This window comes from Zalophus californianus, chromosome 10 (assembly GCF_009762305.2).
Source record: "Zalophus californianus isolate mZalCal1 chromosome 10, mZalCal1.pri.v2, whole genome shotgun sequence".
Lineage (NCBI taxonomy): Eukaryota > Metazoa > Chordata > Mammalia > Carnivora > Otariidae > Zalophus > Zalophus californianus.
Genome location: NC_045604.1, coordinates 38,195,321 through 38,219,173, shown reverse-complemented (window position 1 = coordinate 38,219,173; position 23,853 = coordinate 38,195,321). Strand labels below are relative to the sequence as shown.

The 23,853-nt window shown below is 47.3% G+C and overlaps 1 protein-coding gene and 1 long non-coding RNA gene across 4 annotated transcripts; one reads left to right on the top strand and one right to left on the bottom strand.

Annotated features, from left to right (window-relative positions):
- Positions 1-5,728: 5,728 nt before the first annotated feature.
- Positions 5,729-22,268, bottom strand: LOC113933318. 2 transcript variants are annotated; one of them, XR_003523319.2, is made up of 4 exons: positions 18,261-22,268; positions 16,626-17,714; positions 14,044-14,159; positions 5,729-6,196 (listed from the first exon to the last, which is right to left on the bottom strand). It is a non-coding gene; the product is annotated as an uncharacterized LOC113933318 (long non-coding RNA). The 2 variants fall into 2 exon arrangements; XR_003523320.2 differs by lacking the exon at positions 5,729-6,196 and adding an exon at positions 7,841-7,897.
- On the top strand, positions 10,663-22,771 carry BATF3 (basic leucine zipper ATF-like transcription factor 3). Of its 2 annotated transcripts, none has more exons than XM_027613288.1 (3): positions 10,663-11,433; positions 14,494-14,598; positions 22,276-22,771. In XM_027613288.1, exons 1-3 carry the CDS (start codon positions 11,194-11,196, stop codon positions 22,456-22,458), a joined length of 528 nt encoding a protein of 175 aa, XP_027469089.1. In that variant the 5' UTR covers positions 10,663-11,193; the 3' UTR covers positions 22,459-22,771. The 2 variants fall into 2 exon arrangements, with proteins under 2 accessions (XP_027469089.1, XP_027469090.1); XM_027613289.2 differs by lacking the exon at positions 10,663-11,433 and adding an exon at positions 11,633-11,853.
- The last annotated feature ends 1,082 nt before the right edge of the window (positions 22,772-23,853 follow it).

Below are 23,853 nucleotides of genomic sequence, written 5' to 3'. Positions count from 1 at the left end.
CTTACAGAAACCAAAGGCTCTTTCAGTTGTAAACATGGGCGATTGTTAAGAGAAAAAGAGATTTCATCTTGAATGTCTGGGGGACTATCAAAGCTATTGTTCTCCATCTAGTGAAATCTACTGCATTGTCAGTGGAAGTCATTCATAGCTTATTCATTCAGCAGATGTATGACTAGTGCTCTGAACCTAGCTCTGTATTAGACAAAATAAGAAAGAGCTGCCCCCAAGGAAATTACAAATTAGTTGTAGATAGTGGTAGGTTGTATAGGAAGTGAGTGAAATTATTTTAAAAAAAAGCGAGTCACAAATGTCTTACTCATTATTTTAAAGAGAATAATGAGCAACCTCTTCAGATACTAAACTATTATAATTCTTATGGTATGCTATAACTTAGGGCTGCCCTAGATACTAGCATTGTATAACTAGTGAAAACTTTTACTAGGTGTCCTTCCATAAGAAACAGAATTGGAGGGGAAAAGAAAAAAAGCAATCACTTAATTTTTTGTGAAGTATGCTACCATGGTGCTTATGTAAGTCATTAAGCACACTCACATCTGCTCTGATGGTATGTGGTGGACCTTCTCTGGGGGCAACTCTTCTAATCCAAATGCTACCTGTCCCAATGTGGGTTTTCATTATATATTAATCAATTAAACTTTTAGTGAGTACATGTTCTAGTTGAGTTTGAATACCAACTCTACCACTTTTCTGAGCAAGTTCCTTAAGCTCTCTGCTTCAATGCTTTCATTTCTGGTGCTGGCTATTCCTACATCCAAGCACTGGGCTGGGGAGTCAGGATAGAGTGATGAATAAGACATTGCCTTTGCCCTCCTGGGTTTTCTAATCTAGTAGGGGAAGAAAGATGTATAAATGAGGAATGGGGCATTAACACATATAAAAGCTGGAAAGACACACACCCAACTAATGACTGGCATTGGCGGTGGTGAACACTCAATTTACCCATAATGGTTGAGTCTCCCCTTTTTACAATGAGAGTGTATTCATGTATTTGGTATGTAAATTAAAAAAATTTGAACTTCATAAAGTAGTGGAGTAAAAAGACATGTTGCTAATTCTGATCGTCAAGGAAAGTCTTTATGGAGGGAGAGATGCTTAAGCTACACCATGAAAGAGGAGTAGATGTTCATCATGCCAACTGAGGGGTTAGGGGTGGGAAGGGGATATGTTTGGAAAAAAGGAGATGGAAAGAGAAAGACAAAAGCCACAGAGAGGAGTGGAGAACTCTCAGCATGGTCTGGAGGATCCCCAGCAGTCCTACTACATGAGCATAAAGGATGATGTGGCTCAAGAAGCAAGAGAAGGTTGGAGAGGTGGAGGGAGCCATGGAAGCCAAGAAGAGTAGTGCTTCATCCTGGTGACAAAGGACACCTGGTGACAAGGAAAGGTTTTAAATACAAGAGTCATGTGGCAAACTTGCATTTTTAGATGGGCTGGAGGCTCATGAGAGCAGGAGAAGGAAGGTCTATTACAGGGCTGTTCTACTATGGTCCAGGCAAAAGAGGATGTGGGGGGAGGGGGAATGAAAGGAGAGAGGAATTCCAGAGAAGTTTGGAGATAGAAACAGAGATGGATTTACTCTGAAACCAGTGAAGTGTGAGCCCATCACATAGATCTTTCCAAGGCCCAGGAAGGGATCATAGCACTATGTTCACTCGGTTATATATTTTCATAAAATTAGCAAAATAAAGATATTTTAACTGCGGTTAATTAAAACTGTGGTTTCTTTTCACTCCAACTTTCTCTCTAGCATATTTTTTTTCCTGTCAGGTGGCACTGGGATGACCGTGTACATTGTTGAGAGACAGCAAAGGGGATTTGGGTTGGTATACATTGAGTTTGGGAGACTGGGATAGGAATGGCTTCCAGGATACTCCTAACACCCACCGTGCCAACTCACCTGCCATGTGAAGGTGCAGGGCAGAGGTTACTGTGATATGAATGTATCCTATGGTGTTGGCACCAAAAGTAAGCAGGCAGTGGAGGTTTGAAATATACTCAGTTAAAACTAGTTGTTGGCCAAGCCTTCCAATTATTAGCTATATAACAATGGAAGATTCGGTTCTCATGCATGCCTAGTCAAAAAGGAAGTCCTCGGGGCGCCTGGGTGGCTCAGTCGGTTAAGTGTCTGCCTTCAGCTGGGGTCATGATCTCAGGGTCCTGGGATTGAACCCCACCTCGGGCTCCCTGCTCAATGGGGAGTCTGCTTCTCCCTCTCCTTCTGCCCCTTTTCATGCTCTCTCTCTCTCTCTTTCTCAAGTAAATAAATAAAATCTTGAAAAAAAAAAAGGAAGTCCTCACTGTTCAGGACATATCTGATGATGCAGCTGACACAATTATATATACATAAACTTTTTTTAGATGGGGGTGGGACAGAGGGAGAGAGAGAGAATCTTAAGCCGTGGAGCCCGACATGGGCTCGATCTCACAACCTTGAGATCATAACCTGAGCTGAAATCAAGAGTCAGTCCTTTTTCAGTGCCAATTCTACACATAGGAGTAAGAGGGTAATAGCCTAACAGTGTGATTAAATCACATTCTCCAAATATCTTCCCACTGGTAGAATTAGGGAGCCTACAATTCCACTATTTGATATTTGTCCTTTGTGTGAATGCATCATCAATACTTTTTCCTTTTGAAATGCAAATACCTTCAGTAGAGGTACTATGAAGACCCAGGTTTGACTTGCTGTCTTTGTCTTCCTCTCTGAGAAGTGAGGGAGAGAAAAGCCTGAGGGGTGGGAAATTTGGCTGGAAGAAATGCTGTGATGTGTTTCTGACTGGGCTGCAGAGTCCAGAGCTTTGCCTTGGGCTGCATGCCTCTTGAGGAATCCTAGGCACCAGGGAGACATCTTCAGGGGGTGGATGTTTCTAGAAGGGGCCATGGAAGGGAAGTTGCTAAAAACAACCATTGACATGTTCTTTGGGGCAGGTCCTCATCTTATATATATCTGTTCCTGTTCTTCTTTTTCTTCTTTATCAGGAGTCCAACAAGTGACCCAAGAAACAAGTTCAATCCTTCTGACCCTGAACAATAGCTCACCTAAAAATGTTCCCTAATTAGCTAGTAGGATTTTCATACACTGCTGGAAGGACTATTAATTGTAAGCCCATTTTGCAATATAGGTCGAATACCTTGAAAGTAGGTATATTCCTTTTGATTAGCAATTCTATTCCTAGGAATGAAACCCAAGGCCATAAAGAGAGAGGTGTGAAACTATGTGAGTACAATGATTGCTGTGGACTGCATTGTGTCTCTCCCCAAATGCATATGTTGAAGCCTTAGTCCCAAATGTGACTGTAGCTGGAGATTAGGTTTTTAAGACGGTAGTTAAGGTTAAATGAGGTCATAAGGGTGGGGCACCCATCTAATAAGACCATGGCCTTCTAAGAAGAGGAAGAGAGAGACATCTCTCTTTCTCTCTCCCCACTATGAGAGGATACAGTGAAAAAGCAGCCATCCACAAGCCAGGAAGAGAGTCTTCACCAGAAACTCAACTGATCAGCACCTGTTCTTGGACTTTCCAGCCTCTAGAACTGTGAGACATACATTTCTGTTGTTTCAATCACCCAGTCTGTGGTATTTTGTTATGGCAACCCGGGCTGATTAAGACAATGATATTTGTAATAACGTTGTTTACATATAAGGAAAAACTGAAAACAACAGAGAAAAGTAATAGATATGTAGATTAGTGTGGTATAGCTCTATAGTGGGAGGTTATGCCTGTTCAAAATGATGATGTAGATGCATATTTGTTGCCATGGAGAGAGGTTTATGATGTTCTCAAGGGAAAAAGCAAGTTGGAGTATGGTTTTATGCATGTAAACACATATATGTGTGTATACTTACATTAAAAAATGTGGGGAAGTAATATTATGTGTATTAGTCAGTGTTCTCCAGAGAAAGAGAACCAATAAGATATATATAGAGAGATACATAAGAGGGGATTTATTATAGGAATTGGTTCTGATGGCTATGAGAAGTCCCATAATCTGCCATCTTCAAGCTGGAGAACCAGGGAAGCTGGTTGTATAATTAAGTCAGAGTCCAAAGGCCTGAGAACCAGGGGTTGGGGGTGGTGTGGGGAGCTGCTGGTTGTAAGTAGTCCCAGAGTCGGAAGGACCAAAATTGAAGAGCTCAGAAGCTCTGAAGTCCAATGGCAGGAGAAGATAGATGGATGTCCCAGCTCAAAAAGAGAGAGAGAATTCACCCTTTTGTTCCATTTGGGCCCTCAATGGATTGGACAATCTCCATATTGGTGAAGCAGGATCTTCTTCACTCAGAATCAAATGAATCAAATGCTAATTGCTTCCAGAAACACCCAGAAATAATGTTTTGCCAGTTATCTGGGTGTCCCTTTGCCCAGTAAAGTTGACACATAAAATTGACCGTCACAATATGCTAAAATATTAACAGAGTCATCTCTGTATGGGTGGGTGCATGGATGATGGGAAGTCTTTCTCTTTTGTATGCTTTCCAGTCAACTCTAGATTTTATTATCATGTATGACCAAGAATCATAAAAATATCAAAGGTTATAAAGTCAGCTAGCTGACTCTTAGCCAGCTACCTTCTTACCTTTACTACAATGTCATCAGCTATCACACAACAGGGCTGACATCAGGAAAGGAATTTTCTCATTAGAAAAAAATGTACAATAAATTACAAATTTAAAAAAACTGACAAATACCAAAAACAGCAGAAAAATACCTTATTTTTAATTACCTCCCTGACATACCTCTATAATACTTTTTTTCTTACAATTGTAAGCTGGATACTCTGTTCTCTTCTTCATAAGACAATGCTTCTGTAATGTAGTGTTTCTATAATTGGAGTAGAAAGATAATCCAGTCTTCCCATGTGGCTGAAAATTTGACTTAAAAATATTCAGATAACTTCCTTCACAACACATTATTAGTAATGTCATTTTTTAGAATTGTCACATTTGGAAAAACCTCTAAGTTTTTTAATGTGTGAGTTGTAATATTTCAGGGCATTTCCTTTTGTTTTCCACTGATTCATCCTAAATGTTCTTAGAACTGGTGACACCCATCAAGCAATCATTACTGACGTCCTCACTGTAGTGGCACATTATCCTCATCAATGTCAGTGTTTCAACACAAGAGCAGCAAGAATGGTAAATGTTTTTCCATGGTGTATATGGTCCACTCTACTTCATTATTGCATCATCAGACCATACAAGAGTCGTGTTCATTGCTTCCATCTGACACTTATTTTTCTTCTGATGTCTTTGCTTATAGTATAATCTGAAATTTGTTTTTACAGTTTGCTTTTTCATGTCAGAAAATTTTCCATTGAGGGCGCCTGGGTGGCTCAGATGGTTAAGCGTCTGCCTTCGGCTCAGGTCATGATCCCAGGGTCCTGGGATCGAGTCCCGCATCGGGCTCCCTGCTCCTTGGGAGCCTGCTTCTCCCTCTGCTTCTCTCTCTCTCTCTCTCCCCACCTCTGTCGCTCATGAATAAATAAATAAAATCATTAAAAAAAAAAAGACTGCAACATCCTTTAAAAAAAAAAAAAAAAAAAAAAGAAAATTTTCCATTGATTTTAATTGCTTGTCTTCCACCCTTTTTTACATTTCATTAATTTTATATATTTTTTCTCTCAGTTCTTTAATACATAAATAAGTTTAGAAATGATAAAGGATGGTGCCCTTCGTATATGAACAAATCAGGAGTCTGTATTTTCTAACTTTTATTGAAAATATTCCAGAACACATTTCCAAACAATTAAAATGTTATAATCAAGCTTTATAAAATATGCCACCTAGCAAAGTAAACACTCCTTAAGGTATATTTATAATTATAGAAGCTGTATTGTTGATTTCATTCCTGGCAGGAGAGGATGCTGTTTTGACTAGACAAACACAAGAACTCAATCCCCTGCTTACAATTTTGCATGTGTGATGATCTGGAGAATTTTCATAGATTTGCTTCTGGGGCCATACATTTCAAGCATTTCTCCACCATCCACATTGGTTTGATGTTGCGTGAAAATGTTCATTTCTCGGGCGCCTGGGTGGCTCAGTTGGTTAAGCAGCTGCCTTTGGCTCAGGTCATGATCCCAGGGTCCTGGGATCGAGCCCCACGTCCGGCTCCCTGCTCGGCGGAGAGCCTGCTTCTCCCTCTCCGTCTGCCTGCCACTCTGCCTGCTTGTGCCATCTGTCGAATAAATAAATAAAATCTTTAAAAAATATGTTCATTTCTCAGTACAAAGAACCTTCTCAGGTGAGTTAGCATGGTGGGTGGGCAGTAGGGATATTCCTGGCAGCATACAACTTGCAATAATATGACTCTAGACAGAAGTGACTGCAAACCACATACATATATCCCGATACAGAAGTACAGCTCTGATGAGCCTTCCTTGGCAAAGTCCCCCAGATGCCCATAGCCTGTTCAACACCAGCAGACGTGAAGGGAGTGAGGGGAGGTTGGGGTGAAAAGAGACAGTGGTCTTAACCATTTGTAGTTAAAATATCCCACTTTTGCAAATTTATTACAGCCTATCACCATATGAACACATTGCTAGGCCCCCTCTGGGTCTTGAAAGGGGCCTGCCCAAGTGAAGAACCATAAGCCTATGCACACTGACTTCCTGGCACATGTGTCTTGGCCCCCATTGCTCTCAGTATCTTCCAAGCCCTCATCCCCACTCTCCTGGATTATTGCCATCACTTCTTGTTTCTTCCTTACCCCTGTTGGACTGTTTTAAACACCTAGCCCAAAGGGATCCTATACAAGGTTAGATCATGTCACACTGTTCAGAAGTCCAATATTTTCTCATCTCGCTTCGAGTAAAAGCCTGCCCCTTTGCCTTTCTGACCTCACCTCTTGGTATGCAGCCCTTCCTTACTATACTCTAGTGTCCTGTAGTTTCTGGAATGGTCAGGCATGCTTCCAAGGGGCTCTGGCACTTGCTGTTCATGCAGCCTGGATCACCCCTACCCAGATATTCACACGGCCCCCTCTCTCACCTCCTTCAGGAGAACCTTGCTTGGTCTCCCTTCAATATTCCCTATCTCTCATCCCTCCTTTATATTTCTCCATAGATCATACCACCATCTAAATACTACATTTCCCCCTGCTAAATACTACATTTTGTTTATTGTTTATCTCCCTCCTCTAGAACATGAGCTTCCTGAGGTGTGGATCTTTGCTTTGTCCATTGCCTGACACAATGACTGATTTCTGGTAAACACAGGGGTCTCTGCCTTAAACTTTCTTTTCTCTAGCCCCACCAGAAGCCCACAGGACCACCTTCTGAGAAAGAGCAGGGAAAATATAGTTAGTGGAAAGCCAGTTTCCCTAAAAGAGAGTGAGTAGTGACAGGGTTTCCTAGCATTTGAGCAACTTGTTTTTATAAAGAACTATCATCTTATGAAGTGAATCACCAGAGGATTTGATCACTGAGCTATAAATCTCCTGCACCACCACCCCCCGTCCCTGTAGATGTAATCCAGGGTCATTGTGGTAGTAATAGGAAATTGCCAAACCATGTAATTTCTCTCCCACAGTTCAAAGGAAAAACTATGGATAAAAAGGAAAGGCAGAAGAAGAAAAGGAGACACTTGAAATGTCTGTTCTTGTTTATCTTTTTTTTTTTTAAATCTTAGCTCTTTTTTTTTTTTAAAGATTTTTATTTATTTATTGAGAGAGAGAATGGTAGAGAGAGAGCATGAGAGGGAAGAAGGTCAGACGGAGAGGCAGACTCCCTGCTGAGCAGGGAGCCCGATGCGGGACTCGATCCCGGGACTCCAGGATCATGACCTGAGCCGAAGGCGGTCGCTTAACCAACTGAGCCACCCAGGCACCCCTGTTCTTGTTTATCTTTCCTTCATTGTCATTGTTTTTTCTCCTTCTGACCTAGAATAAAATGAACCAGCAAATATTACAGAAAATCAAGAAAACAGGCAGTCAGTAGAGCATCCCACTTGGTCAAAGAGGTGTTGGCATGCTGGTGTGACAAATGAGCTTAGTATCAGGGAAAGCAATAGTTAGTGCTTGTAAATATAAAATGTTTTAAGATGTAAACATAATAAAACTCTCTCCAAAAAGTTAAAAAAAAAGGAAAAGGAAAATTACTTATAATCCCACCACCACAGCAGAAAAGCTACCACTTTGTTCTATTCTTTTCCATTTTTTTCTTATATGCATATACTTTGTCATTGTGGTAAAAAAAAAAAAACACAGCATAAAATTTACCATATTAACCATTTTTTAAGCATATAGTACAGCAGTGTTACACATTTTTTATACATGTTATACTTACACTTTTTGTAACCCGATTTTTTTTCTCACTTTATCTTGTATCCAATAAATCTTCCATGTGGCAAATCTGTCTGCATGCTTGTAATTTTAAAGATGCATACTGTTCTACTTCATGACTAAAACATATTTTAGTCAGCCATTCCCCTATAATTGGACATTTATGTTGCTTATAATTTTTTACTCTTAAAAATATGAGCTTTCAGTGCATATAGTATTTTTCTCTTTAGTATTTACAGTGATCTTCCTATGATGATTTTCTAGAACTTTTCTAAGGAAAATGAAGTCAAAAACCATGATTATTGCATGGTTCTTAAAAATGACAATAAATTTGCTTTCCAATAAGTTTGTACCAATTTACAATGCCAATGAAATATGAAAGCAGCAGTTTCACCACACTCTCACCAACATTTGATACTTTTTATTTTGTTAACTTAATATTTTTAAATGTTTCTCATGCTAATATATATTTTTTCCTATATCAATTTTCCTTGATTATTTCCTCTGTTGGGAAGTAACAATTCATGTCCCTTGTGCAGTTTACTTTTTTTTAAAACATATTTTTAATTTGAATAGATGTTACCTGTTGCTTTTATTTTTATTTTTTATTTTTAAAGACTTTATTTATTTGACAGAGAGAGACACAGCGAGAGAGGGAACACAAGCAGGGGGAATGGGAGAGGGAGAAGCAGGCCTCCCGCAGAGCAGGGAGCCCGATGCGGGGCTAGATCCCAGGACCCTGGGACCAGACCTGAGCCAAAGGCAGACGCTTAATGACTGGGCCACCCAGGCGCCCCTGCAGTTTACTTTTGAGAGGCTGTCTCAATATTGTTCTTATTCCTTTTCATGGGCTGTATATATAGCAGATTTTAACCCTTTATCATAGCTATTGTGAATATTTTTTCCCCATCGCTTTGTAATTTCTGGGCATGCTCTCATCTAAAGTACATTAACATTTTTAAAAAAATATTTTATTTATTTATTTGACAGAGAGAAACACAGAGAGGGAACACACGCAGGGGGAGGGGGAGAGGGAGAAGCAGCCTTCCCATTGAGCAGAGAGCCCAATGAGGGGCTCGATCCCAGGACCCTGGGATCATGACCTGAGCCAAAGGCAGACGCTTAACAACTGAGCCACCCAGGCACCCCAGGACTTGAACATTCTAGTACAGTTCAGATCTTTCCAATGTGGTATCTCCTGTCACATGCTGTCTTAGAAAATTCTATGATGTCTTAATCCCAGGGCTTTGATAAAGAATTTAATTGTTTTATTTCCCTGATTTTATTTTCTGTATCTAATTATTTAATCCGTTCATTTTGATGTGTAATAGGTAGGTCAATTGACCTGTTCCTTAAATGCTTGCTAGTTAACCAAGACTCCTTCTTTAAATATATTTTAAGAGACCCCTGAAAGAAGTAAGAGAGTAGGCCTATGGCTATATGAAGAGTTCTCGTGCGCTGGGACTTGGATCCAGACTCTGTGGGGAGCGAGGTAGAAGGTACAGCCCCAGAGGAGTTACGGGGTGGTGTGGCTCCGTGGGAACAGCAGAGTGGCGATACCCAGAATGCACGATGGGACTGCACCTAAATGTCCGCTGTGCTTTCACCTTACCCTTTCCCTTCCTAACCAGCACTGGAGAATGAAAGCACTTCTGAAAATTCAAGACCACTTGACCCAGAGGTTTTCCTATCTTGCTAGAGTCCTTATGCTTCCAGGAATTGAGGGCTCTCAGTCGACCTACTGCAATGAATTTGCACGCGCGCGCGCGTGCGTGCGTGTGTGTAGCGCTGTACTAGGAACACCGTGTACCTGTGTGGTTTGCAAAAGTAATAGCTCCGGGGCAACCATGAGTGAGGTAGCATGATGACAAGGATAAATGAGAAATGAGAAGATAAATCTAGGCGGACAACCTAATGTAGAGATGGCTCAGCTGTGTAGCCCTAATGGTATAGGGGTATGGCACTGTCTCTAGAAAGGGGTGCTCCCACCCTCAGTCCTCCCCGCTGCCTGGCACCTCAGCCCTCTGTTCGGTCGGTCGAAGCCCCTGATCCCACAGACAAGATCGTCCACTTATTTTCCTGCCCCCACGCCAGGCAATCAAGTTCACTCAAGCTGCGTCTCAGAGCTGTTGCCAGGGTCTTAAACCCTGGCGGAGAGCCACGTGCGCTGGACTGAGAGCCCGAAGTGCCCCGCCCCCCATCCCCTGCCGCTGCCCACGAGCCTCAAGACTTAAGCGACCACAGTCGGAAGGCACGTCCGACCTCCTGGCGCTGGTTCCCACCCGCCCATCTAGGTTCGCGGTTCTTTCTTTCGGGGCTCGCAGTAAGTATGCAGACCACAAACCCGAAACCGCTCGTTTTTTCTTTGCTGGGACCAAGTACGATACTGCTTGACTTTGTATCTTTTCACTGGTAGGCAGGTGGAGGGGAACGCTCCAATACCTCTACCCTGTCCCCAGTTTGGCATTAAGGCGCGCAGAGCATCTTGTCACTTTAATCTCGAAAAAGAAAAAGCAACTGAGGTTCAGATCCTGTCAAGAGAGACGTCCACCGTGGCAGATTCGCTCTCAGGACAACCTCCTCCTCCCCACCCCACACGGAGGGAATTCACCCTCGGGGCCGCCCCGCCTCGCTCTCTCCCACCGCCCTGCGGCGCCCGTGGGAAGAAGGACACATGTTCCCCGCAGACGGTCCCTGGGGTGCCGCGGCTCTCAGGGTGCGCAGTGGGACCCGGCCAAGCTGGCCCTCCGGCCCCTGGCCTGCGCCTGGGGGGCAGGGGAGCCGCGGGTCGAGGAAGGAGTGAGAGTGGCGCCTGGGTGACCGATCGCCCCGAAGAAAGTCCCGAGAAAGTGTGACCCCTGCGCTAGGGAGAGGCGAGGCGGGTGCGCAGGAAGATGCCGAGATGGGACCGGGAAACAACACCCCCCTCGCCCCGCCCAAGCCACCCACTTGTGTCTCTCAGCCTGAAGTTCCCCGAGAGCGGCCGAAGGACCCCAAAGGCTGTGCTGCGTCTCCTTGAACCCCTAGCCGCCCCAGCGTCACCACTCTTGTGGGGGCTTCGCGTTCCCTCCCGGGTTTCGGAGCCACCACGTGACTTCCACGAAGCGCAGGGCCCCCGGAAAGCCGCGGCAGGGGTGGGATTTGGGACCCCGAGGTGCGGCGAGAGGGCGGGGAGAGGAGGAAACGGGGCGGGAGTGAGAGAAGGAGGGGCGGGCAGACTCGGGGACGCGCAGGCCGGCGGGCCCGGGCCGGGGGTGGGGAAACCCGGGCAGCGCGGTGGCCGCACGCGCCGGGAGAGCGGGAAGCCCGAGGGGGCGGGGCGGAGGGCGGCGGCCGGCAGGTGCGGGGGCGCGAGGATGCGGGTGACCGGAGAGTGCCGGTAAGGCAGTGCCCCGCGTGCAGGGCGCGGCGGGCCGCGCGGCCGCTCCTCCGCGAGGCTGCGCGGCGGGGCGGGCCGAGCCGGAGGAGCGCCCGGCATGTCGCAAGTGCTCCCGGCGGCCGGCAGCGTCCTGCAGAGGAGCGTCGCGGCGCCCGGGAACCAGCCGCAGCCGCAGGTAGTGGGCTAGAGGCTCAGGGAGGCCCGCGGGCATGCGGGGATGGGAGCGCCGAGGGGCACGAGGAGGTGGGTCTGGGGCTCCGGGGTGGTGAACTCTGAGTGCTTGAGTGAGGGGAGCTGCGGGAGCCAGAGACCGGCAGGAGTGGGGGCGCGGGGTGGGTCCGGGGACCCCGCGGGCGCCTCTGTCCGGTGGTCCCCAGCTCACGCACAGTGCCCGCCGCGTCCGGAACGGTGACTCGGCTTCTGCGCCCCGGGAAGCGGAGAGACCGGAGGGTGCAGACGCCCAGGCACCGTCCACGCTTCCCCGCACGTGGGATCCGCGCTGTCCCGGGGTCGCCATCCTGGCGCTGGCGCCCGCTGCCACCCCACCGCCGGCACGCGTAGCCCTTCCCGGGCGCCAGGGTGCGCCCAGGGGAAATTCGGCCCGAAGGAGCAGCTCGTGTCCAGGCACTCCCAACGTCTACGGTCCGAATGGGGAACTCGGGACCCATCAGCCTAAGGGTGCGGGGTGGGGGCCCGCAGTGGGAGGACTCCAGCCCCGCTGCTGGTGGAAACCCCTCGGCCCGCATTCAGCCCTCTGTGCTGTCCCCGGCAACATTTACAACTGCGTACTCAGGAAACTGAAATAAAGTTGCCTGCGGGGATGGCCATCAGAGAACTTCCCACTCTGCTGCTCTGTACAGTCTTCATCGTTATGCCCCCCCCTCCCAATTCGATGCCTGGCACATAGTGTCATCAGGTGACGCTAGAGAGTCACACATTTCTGAGTTTGGACCTCGGTTTTACCACACACAGGCTGAGTGGCCTTGGGCATTTTGCTTAACTTCTTTGAGCCTCGATTTCCCCACCTGTAAAATGAATAATAACCTCTCGAGATTTTTATGAGGACTAATTTAGATATAGTTAATAATTTATGACTATCTTAACAGCTCCCCTCTTTCTGTTTTGATTAAATGTTACTGCTGGGTTATCAGGTGTGATAGGTGATAAATCCAGTTTACAGGGTCTGCTCCCAGAGAGCAGGATGCAGGTTGCTTCCTTGGGCTCTATGACTTTTTGATTGTGAACAAAAAGCCATGATTTGGTGACAATCACTATGGGAGACTCAAAAAATAGCAACCTCCACAGAGGTTACTAAGGGCATACCATGTGCTGGGAGCTTTAGGATAAAATCTCATTTTATCATATGCTAGTCCCAAGCATTAGACTGTTAGAGTGATTTTGGCAGTGATTACCGATCAGTTGTTCAGGGCATGCATCTCCACTGCCTAAAACAGTGCTTGGCACATGGCAGGTACTCAGTTAATACTTATTGAAAGAATGAATGACTCACACTTTAACGATAAATGAGAAAATTGAACATTCAGAGAATTTAAGCCATTTTCCCCAGGCTATATTGACAGTAAGAGACAAAACCAGTGGCTATGTATTTCTTAAAGCTAAAGTTCTGTCCTGTACACCACATTTTGCCCCTGTGGTGTTCTGTTTATGTTAACCAAGGCTTCTTTGCCTCTAAAAAACTACATTTTAACACCTGTGCCTCTTCCCTTAAGCATTTCTTCCAGACCACATCAATTTGTTATATTATTTATATATGTTATTTATCTGTCTCCTTCTATAGGCTTATATTCTTCCACGTACTGAAAATTCTTTACCCACTGGAACTTGGGGAGAAGATAAGTGTCTCTCATATTTGGAATACAAGGCCAGATAAAATAAGTGAAATTACCCATTATTTTATATTATCAATATTTGCTTTCCATTAATGTTAATAATTGAGTAGCTTTCCTGTGTTTGTATCCTACTAACCTCTTGGCAGGTAGTATACCCCCTCCCCGCCCCTTTGGTACCTTCTCACAGGGTTCTGGAAAGCAAATACTCTCTACTTCTCCATGTTTTTTTCTATAACTGAAGTGTTTTTACCTTGGTAGGTGCATTTTTTTTTTAGCCTGCCTGTTTCAGGATAACTCTTGATGGATTTGACTAGGTTTGGTTAAATCTCATATAGAGCTGAGAGCTTTCAAGACACATCATCAGTTTGCTTTCTGATTCACTCCGACCTGTGAAACAAAATGTCCATCAAGCGTTGTTCAAACGAAGTGGTGTTTAAGATCATTTGGTGTGTTGGTAGAGTTGTGTGGTTGCAATTAGTTACCAGTGTAAAATTTGCATTCAGTATCAAAAGTACCTGTTTGTGTGTGGTGGTGTAAGGCCTGGCACACAGCAGGTTCCAGAGAGCACATGCCTTCTGCCTTCCCTGTTCTCAGATGGATGTTGACACTGCACCTCTTCCAGGCACACACCCTGTGGGGTAGAGGTTTATGAACGTTGGTTTGGAGTCCCAACAGACCTGAGTTCCACTTCCCATTTACCCACTTACTAGCTGTGATACCTGGAGCAAGTTCCTTACCCCCTCTGAGTTTCTTATCCTCATCTTTTAAATGGCAGTCACACCACACATTTCTCAGGGGGGTCATGGGATGAACAGTTAGACTCAGCCACGCACATGGCTGAACAAGGGGCTACTGCTGTCCCACCCATGTAGCAACAAGCACTGCCGGGATTGCAAATGAAACAGGACAGAGGAGGGTGAAGCAAGGCGCCCCGACAGCGCACCTAACCAGACTTTAACCCCCAGAGCCCAGAGGATGATGACCGGAAGGTCCGAAGGAGAGAAAAAAACCGAGTTGCTGCTCAGAGAAGTCGGAAGAAGCAGACCCAGAAGGCTGACAAACTCCACGAGGTAAGCCTGTGGTTGGGACAGAGCCACATTAGGGCCGCGGAAGGGAGCCAGCCTCCGCCCTCACACTGTGGTGGTGGCCCTAAGGTCATGTCCCGGTCACCACCAGTTTGGACACGTACGTCTCATTTCACTGCGTCCTTCCAGCCCAGTATTCTGATTCTTCACTGACACCTTTCTCCCTCATCCGCTGGTTGTTCCTCACTCTTAAGTATAAATCAAAACAAAATGAAACAAAACCTCCTCTTGATCCCATTTTCCTTTTCAAGCTACTGTCCCATTTATTTTCTTTCCTTCCTTCCCTGCTCCTTCCAGAGAGACCCTCTGTCTCCACGGGCTCGGTGCCATTTATTCCCCAGTCTTCTGTGCTAGCGTTTCTGCCGCCCTTCCCCACCCAGCACGCACGCACACGCGCACGCACGCACGCACACCACCCTACGCAGGCGCCCACGTGCGCGCGCGCGCAAACACAGACCTTCGTACAGAAGCTGCTCCCGCGGAGGTCCTTAGTGCCTTGGCACTGCCTAATCCGGGGGCTTCTTTCTAGACTCATCAACCGTGACCTTCCTGGAACATTTGACACCGTTGACCCTTACCCCTTCTCTGAGACCTTCTTTCAAGGTCTTTAGCTGCTAAGAGACCGCATTTCCCACTTGACCCTACTAACCACCTTTCTTCTCAGTTTCTTTGCTACTTTCTCTTCCTCTGTCAGTTCTCTTAAGTGTTGATGTTGACCACGCTTTCAGACCCTGCCCTTTTTCCTTCCCACCCTGGAAGATATGATCTGTTAATCTGTTCTCCCAGCGTTAGGTCCCCACGTTGATTGCTCCAGGCAAGACCTCAGTTCCAGACCCCCGAACCTGTATCTCCAGTGTCTGCTTAGATGTCTCCAGATGGGTCTGCTGCAGGCTGCTTGGATGCAACGTGACCGTGATATGTGTGTTTACCCTGAGACTCTCTCTTCTCACTGTCTTAAAGTTGAGTTAATGGACCTAACCACCTTTCTCATCACCCACATCAGGAACCTGGGGTTTATCCTGAACTCTTCCATTTTCCTCTACCCTTATGCATAATCCCACATAATCTCACAGCCAGGACATGGGATTTGCCCTATCAGGCCCTGGCCTCAAAGGCATCCAAGCATCTGTGCAAAGAATTGGTGATGGTTCTGAACTCTCACCTTTAGACAGGGTTGGTGTGAATAATTGAGGGTTTTAATTTAGCCCTTCCCTGCCTGCTCTCTTGTCATAGTTTGTCTTAGCAAGGTGAGTCTGGGGGCATTGACAGCATAGCAGATACCGAGGTGTTATGAGGGGGGAGAACCATCTCTGAAAACCTTTCACAGTGAACTGAGAACAGATTTAGGATGCACGTACTCCAGGGAGAGGTGACCCACTGATAGAAATTCACAGTGGGCATAAATTACAAATATCAGACTCTTTCCTGGAAATAGGAAGGCTGGGCCCTAAAAAGAGATAAGATCCTCAGGTGAGGATCAGAGAAGGTCCTTCCCAGCCTGGACTGGTTCTGTAAACTTTCCACAGAAGAAGTGGGATGTCCTTTGCCTCCTTTCTTCCTCCCCCCTTGCTCCTGAAGCAGTCCTGGTTCTAGCTTCATGTTACCAGATAACCCCAGAAGGCACTTGTGGCTCAATTAGCGCATGGCCCTGCGTTCAGACCCCATGTGCCAGCTGGACAGCCAGGGTCCTTCCCCTCAAGAAGCTTCTCGTCTAAGCCAGGTGCATTAATATAAGAAAACACTAGGGGACACTCAGTTGTAAGTCCCAAGTGATTATGTCCATGGTGGTGGCTAAATGACATCGACAAGACCTTCCATGGAGCAAGGGTGAGTAGATTCATTCCACAAATATTTGTTAGCACCACCATGGGCAAGGCCTGGCTGCTGGGTCACAGAAAGGAGTAAGATCTCATTCCTATTTTTGGAAGTATAAGAGTTTTCAAGGAAAGTGTATTCTTTTCCTATGACTCTGTTATAAATTATGACAAATATGACAACATGGATTATCTTACAATTTTGGAAGTCAGGTGTCTGGACTGGGTCTCATGAAGCTAAATTAAGGTGTCAAGGGGGCTGCATTCTTTCCAGAGGCTCCAGAGAAGAATCCATTTCCTTGCCTTTTCTGGCTTCTGCAGGCTTCTGTATTCCCTGGCTTGTGGTCCCCTTCCATCTTCAAAGCCAGCACTGGCTAGTTAAGTCTTTTTCATACTGCATTACTCTGACACTGTTGTGTTGTTACATCTCCTCTGACTCTTGACTTCTTCTTTCATTAAGGACCCTTGTGATTACATTGGGTCCACCTGCATAATCCAGGATAATCTTCCCAACGTTCAGATTCTTAATCACATCTGCAAGGTCTTTTTTGCCACATAAGGTAACATAGTCACAGATTCCAGAGGTTGGATGTAGACATCTTTGGGACATGTTTGGGAGGCCCTTATTCTGCCTACCTCAGAAGGTAACATAAATACTACAGTGTCAAAGAAGATGGGTTTCTCTCAGTATCTGTCATTGTTGGATTTGATACCCAAATGAGCCAGATGCCTGGAAAGTTAGGGGTGGTACCACATTTACTCCTGCCCAATCCCGCTTAGAACCATGGTGGGGTGCCCTTCTGTAGGGTTCCTAGCTTCTTCTGCTGTCCATACACTATGGCACATGACCAATTAGCCAGGTGCTCTTTTGGGAAATGGGACTAATTGATCTGAAACCCAATCCCTCCATGGGAGAACACTCCCTTCTCTGACTCTGTGGAGCCAGAAGACTAGTTCAGGTTTACCCACCGCTGGCAGATGACTTCATCAAGGCACGTCTTGTTGAGAAACACAGTGTTCAGGAGGCCAGGACAGTGGCTCCATCCATATACAGACCCCAAAGCTGTAGCCCATATCTTTACTGTCCCTAGCTACATACTAGTGTTAATGGTCACAAGGGGAGGTGGGGGAGCAGGTGGCTGGCTCAGGAAAATGGAAATGCATCCCAATCCTGAGGTAGAACAGGAATGTCCCCTCTGGGCCGAAGGGTAGCACACGAATAATAGCTCTGCTGTTAATTCCTCACTTCCTTCCAGGGAGGGCATCCCAGTTATGGGGATCTATGTTCTGCAGGGCCAACATAGGAAAAAAAAAAAAAAGGTAAATATAGTAAAAAAATGAGTATTTTTTTTAACTTTGAAAAAAAATCTGCATATTGAGGGTGGGGTATCTCGTTTAAAAATGTGGTGAAGAATTGTTTTACTGTGCTCCAAGGAGTGAGTTGAGGGCAGAACCCCTAGCACACTGCTCTGGGTCATGGCAGAAAAGCCCGTCAGGCCCCCTTGGGCTCCAGGCCACATCAAGGATGGGGCAAGTGAGGACCAGACACAGTTCTCAGAAAACTCCTCCAACCTGGGATCAGGCCTGCTCTCTCAGAGACTCTAAAGGGTGCAGAAAGCTGCCACCTCGTAGCCAGGGCCACCGCCACTCCCTGGAGCTTAGCCCATGAGAAGGGCTATACTCAGTCCTTTCTCTATCCCATCCTGTGGGGTAGCATTGCTGCATATCTCAAAAGAATCCAAGATCTTTATTTGCCTATCTTGCATACCACAAAGGGGACTATTTAGAGCTTGTTTAGAGTTCCCACCTTTCCTGCCCACCTCGTTCACTTACCTTGAGCCTCCCTTACCTCCAGCACCCTGAGAAATCTCCTCCAGTGCTAGCTCCTAGAAGACTCTGGGCCACCCCCTGCCCCTCCCAGTTCTCCATGGGGGGGGGCGGGGACAGTCCGCCGGGGCGAGGGCAGGGCCCGAGAGGCTGAGAGAGGCTGGGGTCACTCATCAATCTGAGTTTTCCCCTCAGAGAGGTGGTTGCTGGAAGCCCGAGCGTTGTGCCGAGAAGCTGTTCCTAACGTGTGTCTTTGTACCTCAGCGCTCATGGTGGCTTTTCAAATCATCCTGTCGAGACGCTTACACCTTTCATGGGGATTTCAGCCCCTATTCATCTCAGAACATTAGGCACACGCCTGAGTCCACATCCACAAATAGGGACGTGCGTGAACAGTCCAGCTCTCTACAGCAGGCTGAAAGGTGTCTCAGAAGTGGGTCAGACTGGTTCGAGCCAAGCAGCCCAAGGTGTAAGACTGAGAAAGAACATTGAGTCAGAAAAGGAAGGCAGTGATGCCATCCTCAGGAACCCCAAATGTCACCAACTGACAGACTTCTTGGGCAATTCGGTTGTGGTCTGTGTTGTTATGGCTTCTTCAGATGTTGCATGATCTAAGAGAATGCTTCATGTCACCCCCCCCCCCTTGGTTCAGAAACTGATGATGACACCAATTTGTACAGCCCGTCCTGATGACACAATTTTTCTGCTGGGAATGAGATCAGAGTAGGGCTTGGGAATAGGCTTTATTGTAAAATCCTGAGCGCTTACAGCCCTTTACTGCTGGTAACCACTGCAGGGAAATTTGGGGCCAGGCACTGCCCAGTGAAAGCAGAATTACATCCTTGCTCAAGGGTTGCAGTTGACCTTGAAATCGGGTTCCAAGCCCGCACGACCTTGGAAAAGTCACTGCGCCTCTCAGAGTTTCACTTTCTTTGCTTGTGAAATGGGGTCTGTGTGTGGCTGTGCCCTCCTGATGGCCTTTTCCACCCCCTCATTTCCTTTCTTCCTTCGCTCTCATCTCTGGTCCCGGGGACCCACAACAGCTCGTTTGCCGGTTTTTCATCCTGGACCCTGGATACCCCCAGACAGCCCCTCATTCCACAGTCAACCTCTCTTAGATGCCCAGACCAGGGTTTCTTAACTTTGGCACTGTTGACATTTGGGGCCAGATAATTCCTTGTTTGGGGGGCACTGGGCTCTGTAGGATGTTTTTCACATATGTCAGGTCCAGGTACCTTCTTCTCGGTGTGAAGTGGGTCTTATTCTTTCCCCTTTCATCCCCACGTCCGCTCACCTCTCTGCCTGCTCCAGCTACTCCTTTTATTTTTGTGGAGCTGGCCTCACTGGAAGATCTTGACTTCTTCTCTCCTTTTTATTCCCTCAGCTTCATGAAAGTCCCTTAGCAGGTTTATGAGTAAAAGTCAAATCCCAGAAGAGAAAGTCCCCACAGAGAAGGCAGACGAGGGGCCTGCTGGACTGGGGTGTGGGGGAAGCAGTGGTGCCTCGGGAAGACGTTAGGCAGTGTGGCCCCTCATGGCTTTCAGAGATAAAGCTCAGAAGCTCACGGCATCCTGCCGCAAAATTCAATAAATATAGAAGGGCAAACAAGCTAATATAGAAATAGAATATTCTGCCACAGCAAGAGACTTTCCTGTTTTTTGGAATCTAGTTAAAATGTTAGCTTATTGAAACCTATTGGTTGAGAGGACGCGGGGATGGACCATTGGAACATCTATTCTCCATTTTACCGGGAGGTGAAGAGCATTTCTAGTCGCGGGGTGGAGCGCGCATGCGCATGTGTGCACGCGCTCCATAGAGCTGCGGCCGGTCATCCCGCTGCTGCAGGCAGCCTTCCCGCAGTGACTGTCCCTGTCTTCCCATTCACAGCCTCCCCTGGCCCACGGAGGGCTTGTTGCTGCGTTGTAGGTGGAATTCGGGCTCCAGGACTAGAGCTTGTCGGAGGCCAGAGGACAGTGTGAGGAGTTGGGGTTGGCAGGAGGGCTGAAGGCGGAATGGAGCCCATGCGCTAGTGAAGCCAGCCTGACCCGGGACAGCCTGCCGGGGGTGGGGAGAGGGTGCAGCTTGCTGCCTTGGCGAGTATTCCAGACCATTCTGAGGGCCTGCCTGGAGAGGGCTCAGATGGCCTCTGTGTGCAGCCCCTCTGGTGCCTAGAGGTGGGAAGGGAAGGAAGCGGTTGAGAGAAGGAGGCAGAGGAGTCACTGGGCACCGGCTACAGGAGACGGTAGAAGAGGCCCCTAGGGGCTATACATTTGTGATCTTTGGGGAGCGATCTTATTTAGTATAAGTAAGATTGAATAGGATACAAGATTGAATAGAAAACATAATGAGGGATGTGGTTCCATTAGGTGCTGTGATCAGGGAAGCCTTCCTGGAGGTGGTGTGCTTGAGCTGGGCTCACACAGAAAAGGAGGAAGGTAGTCCAGTGGAAGAGAAGAGCATTAGCAAAGGGGCAGAGTTGAGAATTTGCATGTGCTTTAGAGGCCTGCAAAAAGATCAGACTTTTTTAGTGATATTTTAAAAAATTTACTAGTCAGAGAAAAGATGTGTTGGATAATAATAAGGTTGAGTCACCACCTCAGGACATGCATGGTAAACAAAACTGCAGCAAAGTTTAAATAAGATTGTCAGCTTTGAGATGGTCTCTGTGGGCATGCCCTAGGGCTCTGCCATTGGCCAAGTGTTGTAGAACTTATCAATGACTTGGAGGAAGAAAAGGAAGACCTACTTATCAAGTTAATGGACAGCTTACAGCTGTGTAGTATCATGACCCGTGATCTGACACGTTAAGATTCAGGAAGATTTTGCTAGGCTGGAAGATGCCCAAGTGAACAGAGTGAAAGTCAGGAGAAGTGGATGTAGAGCCCACACTTAATCTTCATCATCAGTCATCATCCAAATATAGACAGAGAAGCAGCAGAGGTGAACAAAACTTGCACTTCTCTGCAAGCTCAGGGAGACTCCCCAGGGTGAGGTGGCTGCAGGTGTGGGTCCAGCCCCAGGGCAGGCCACCTCCATACCTCTCCCTGTGCATGGTCAAGCCATCCCCAGAATCATGCACTGCCCTTTGGGAATGACACTTTTTCAGAGAGATCCCGGCAGATGAGAGTGTGTGTCGGGATGACCTCCAGGAGGGCAGAAGGACCAGAAGTCTTAAAACCCAAGGAACTCAGGAGGCCTGAGACAGTTGAGCTCAGAGAATACCTAAGGGGAAGTGGTATGGGGCTGTCTCCTAATATTTCAAGAACTGCAATGTTGAAAAAGTATTGAATTTACTCTGTGTGGTTCCATAAGGTGGAACCAAGCCCAATAGGTGGGTTTGAAAGAGCAAGAGATTTTGTATCAGTTGCAAAGAGGAGTTTTCTGATAGAGCAGCTCAGAGATGGCGGGGACTGTCCTTTGAAGAAGAGAGTGCCCAGCACACGTTGGATATCTGTTTTCTGCATTGTGTGGGTTGGGCTGAGGGGTCTCTCTGAGCCCCTCCAGGTGTAAGCCTCTGAAAACTTGGATATAGTGGGAATTTCACAGATGAGTGTTGGGGCGAAGCCAAGGCAAGGGATACTTTCATTCATTTACTCATGCTGTCAGCAAAACGTATTATGTTCCAGGCGCTGTTCCAGGTGCTGGGGCCACAGCAGTGACCCCAACAGAGATCTTCAGAGAGCAGCTCAGCAGTTGGGGGAGGGGAGGCGGGCTGCACAGGGGCACGAGGGAACTTTTAGGAGTGACTGGAATGTTCTCTTGATCCACGTTGGTTGACATTTGCCAAAACTCATTGAATGAGACCCATAGAACCGGTGTATTTTACTTGATGTAAATTGTATTTCAGTCAGGTTGATTCAAAAAGCACAGCCCTGCCCTCTTGGAGCTTTCATCCTGGTGGGAGGAGAGCAAAACAAAGCAAGCAAAGTGATGGAAGGGGGCGCAATTAGGGAGGAAGCCCCGCCCCGGGAAGGGAATGTGGTTGCAGCCACCAGTTCACGATTTCTGCGTCTCTGTCCAGGAGTACGAGTGCCTGGAGCAAGAGAACACTGTGCTGCGGAGAGAGATCGGGAAGCTGACGGAGGAGCTCAAGCACCTGAGCGAGGCACTGAAGGAGCACGAGAAGATGTGCCCGCTGCTGTGCCCCATGAACTTTGTGCCACTGCCACGGCCGGACCCTGTGGCTGGCTGCCTGCCCCGATGAAGCCCGAGGATCGTCCTCCTCTGCCGACGGAGGAGCCTTGGTCTTTTTCACACCTGGGCAAGGCGGGGAGGAGGGTTCCCTCTGCATCTGTGTCCAGGGGGACCGGGGCCAGGTCACCTCCTCGGAGCTCCTGGCCGTGTCCTCAGTGGACGGCTCCGCAGGACGCTCCCGCAGGCGCCTCTCAGAGCCCTGAGCGGATCCGGGCAGGGAGGCCACCCTCAGGAGTCACCTCGATCTGCTTTGGCAGCTAGTAGTTTCCGTGCTGTGCAGAATTATTTCCTCTAGAATTTGGATAATAAAGATGGTTATGGTCTCTCCTTTTGCCAAGTTCTTGGAATTTGGAAATACAATACGTTTCCTAGTCCTGGAGAGGTCGTCACCTTCTGTCTCCTCAGGCTGTTTTGTGGCTCCTGGGTCTTGCTTTCTCCTCCTGGTCATCGTCCCTGAGGCCGTAACCGTGTTCGATGCAAGAGGCACCTTTGCGGACTTGCAGAGCAAAGGCCGGGGGACTTCTTGCCACCCCAGCTGGGTCACCAAGGGATAGTCATGGCTGGGCATGACTCGTGCTTGTCTTCTGTTTTGGGTAGCCCTCCGTCTCGGTCAACACCCTCGCCCATGCTGGACTCTCATGAGAACTGTTCTATTCCAGGCTGGTTTTCCTCTCTGCTCTGTACACTCCTGGGCCACCTCCCCATTCCATAAGTAGGCATAGGATCAGAGGACAATTTCACTTTATGTTAGCATGAGTCACAACAGAATGGGGAAATCTGTCCCCTAGTTTAAAAGAAAAACAAATATTTTGGCAGATGAGGAGAGCAATTTCCTTTCAAAAGTCCCGTCTAACTATTATTTCAGGAAAAGCAGAACCAAGACAAGTCAAAGGTGGCCCCAGCGAGAAAAGCAAAATGGCAGAGGACTCCCCAACCTCTTCCAATTCTCTTTTCCCCTGGACCAAGGGAGTTGTGGAAGGTGGAGCCATGCCATCACAAAAGGCACAAGAAATGGGAACAGAAGGAAGATGCTTTGTTGTAAATGTGATGTTGAAAAAGAAGAAAGTAAGAAAAGAAAGAGGACCCAGCCCATCCCAGGGGTGACCAACTTGCTGACTTCATACAAGTATTCATATTGGCTACTCCTCACGAGCCTCCCTTTTCTTGGGGAAATGTCCCCCGCTCCCCCCCGCCAGCTTTTTGGAGGTCTGCGGGTCTCTTGTAACCCACACGGGCTGAAGGCATTGGAAGTCTGCCATTAGAGACCCAGGCTGCTGTAGAACCAGGCTGAAGCTTCCTGAATACAGCTGTTTCAGGGGAAAGGTGGCATTTCTTAGTAACAGAGACTTGATAAATCATCCAGCCTGATGCATTCACTTTGCAGACAAGGGGCTCCGATGCGGTG

Excerpts from the sequence above, each read along its gene's own strand:
- BATF3 (XM_027613288.1), top strand. The coding sequence starts at position 11,194 with ATGCCGAGATGGGACCGGGAAACAACACCCCCCTCGCCCCGCCCAAGC. Across the intron at positions 11,434-14,493 it reads CCCGGAAAGCCGCGGCAGGG|AGCCCAGAGGATGATGACCG; the intron begins GTGGGATTTGGG and ends TTTAACCCCCAG. Across the intron at positions 14,599-22,275 it reads AGGCTGACAAACTCCACGAG|GAGTACGAGTGCCTGGAGCA; the intron begins GTAAGCCTGTGG and ends GTCTCTGTCCAG.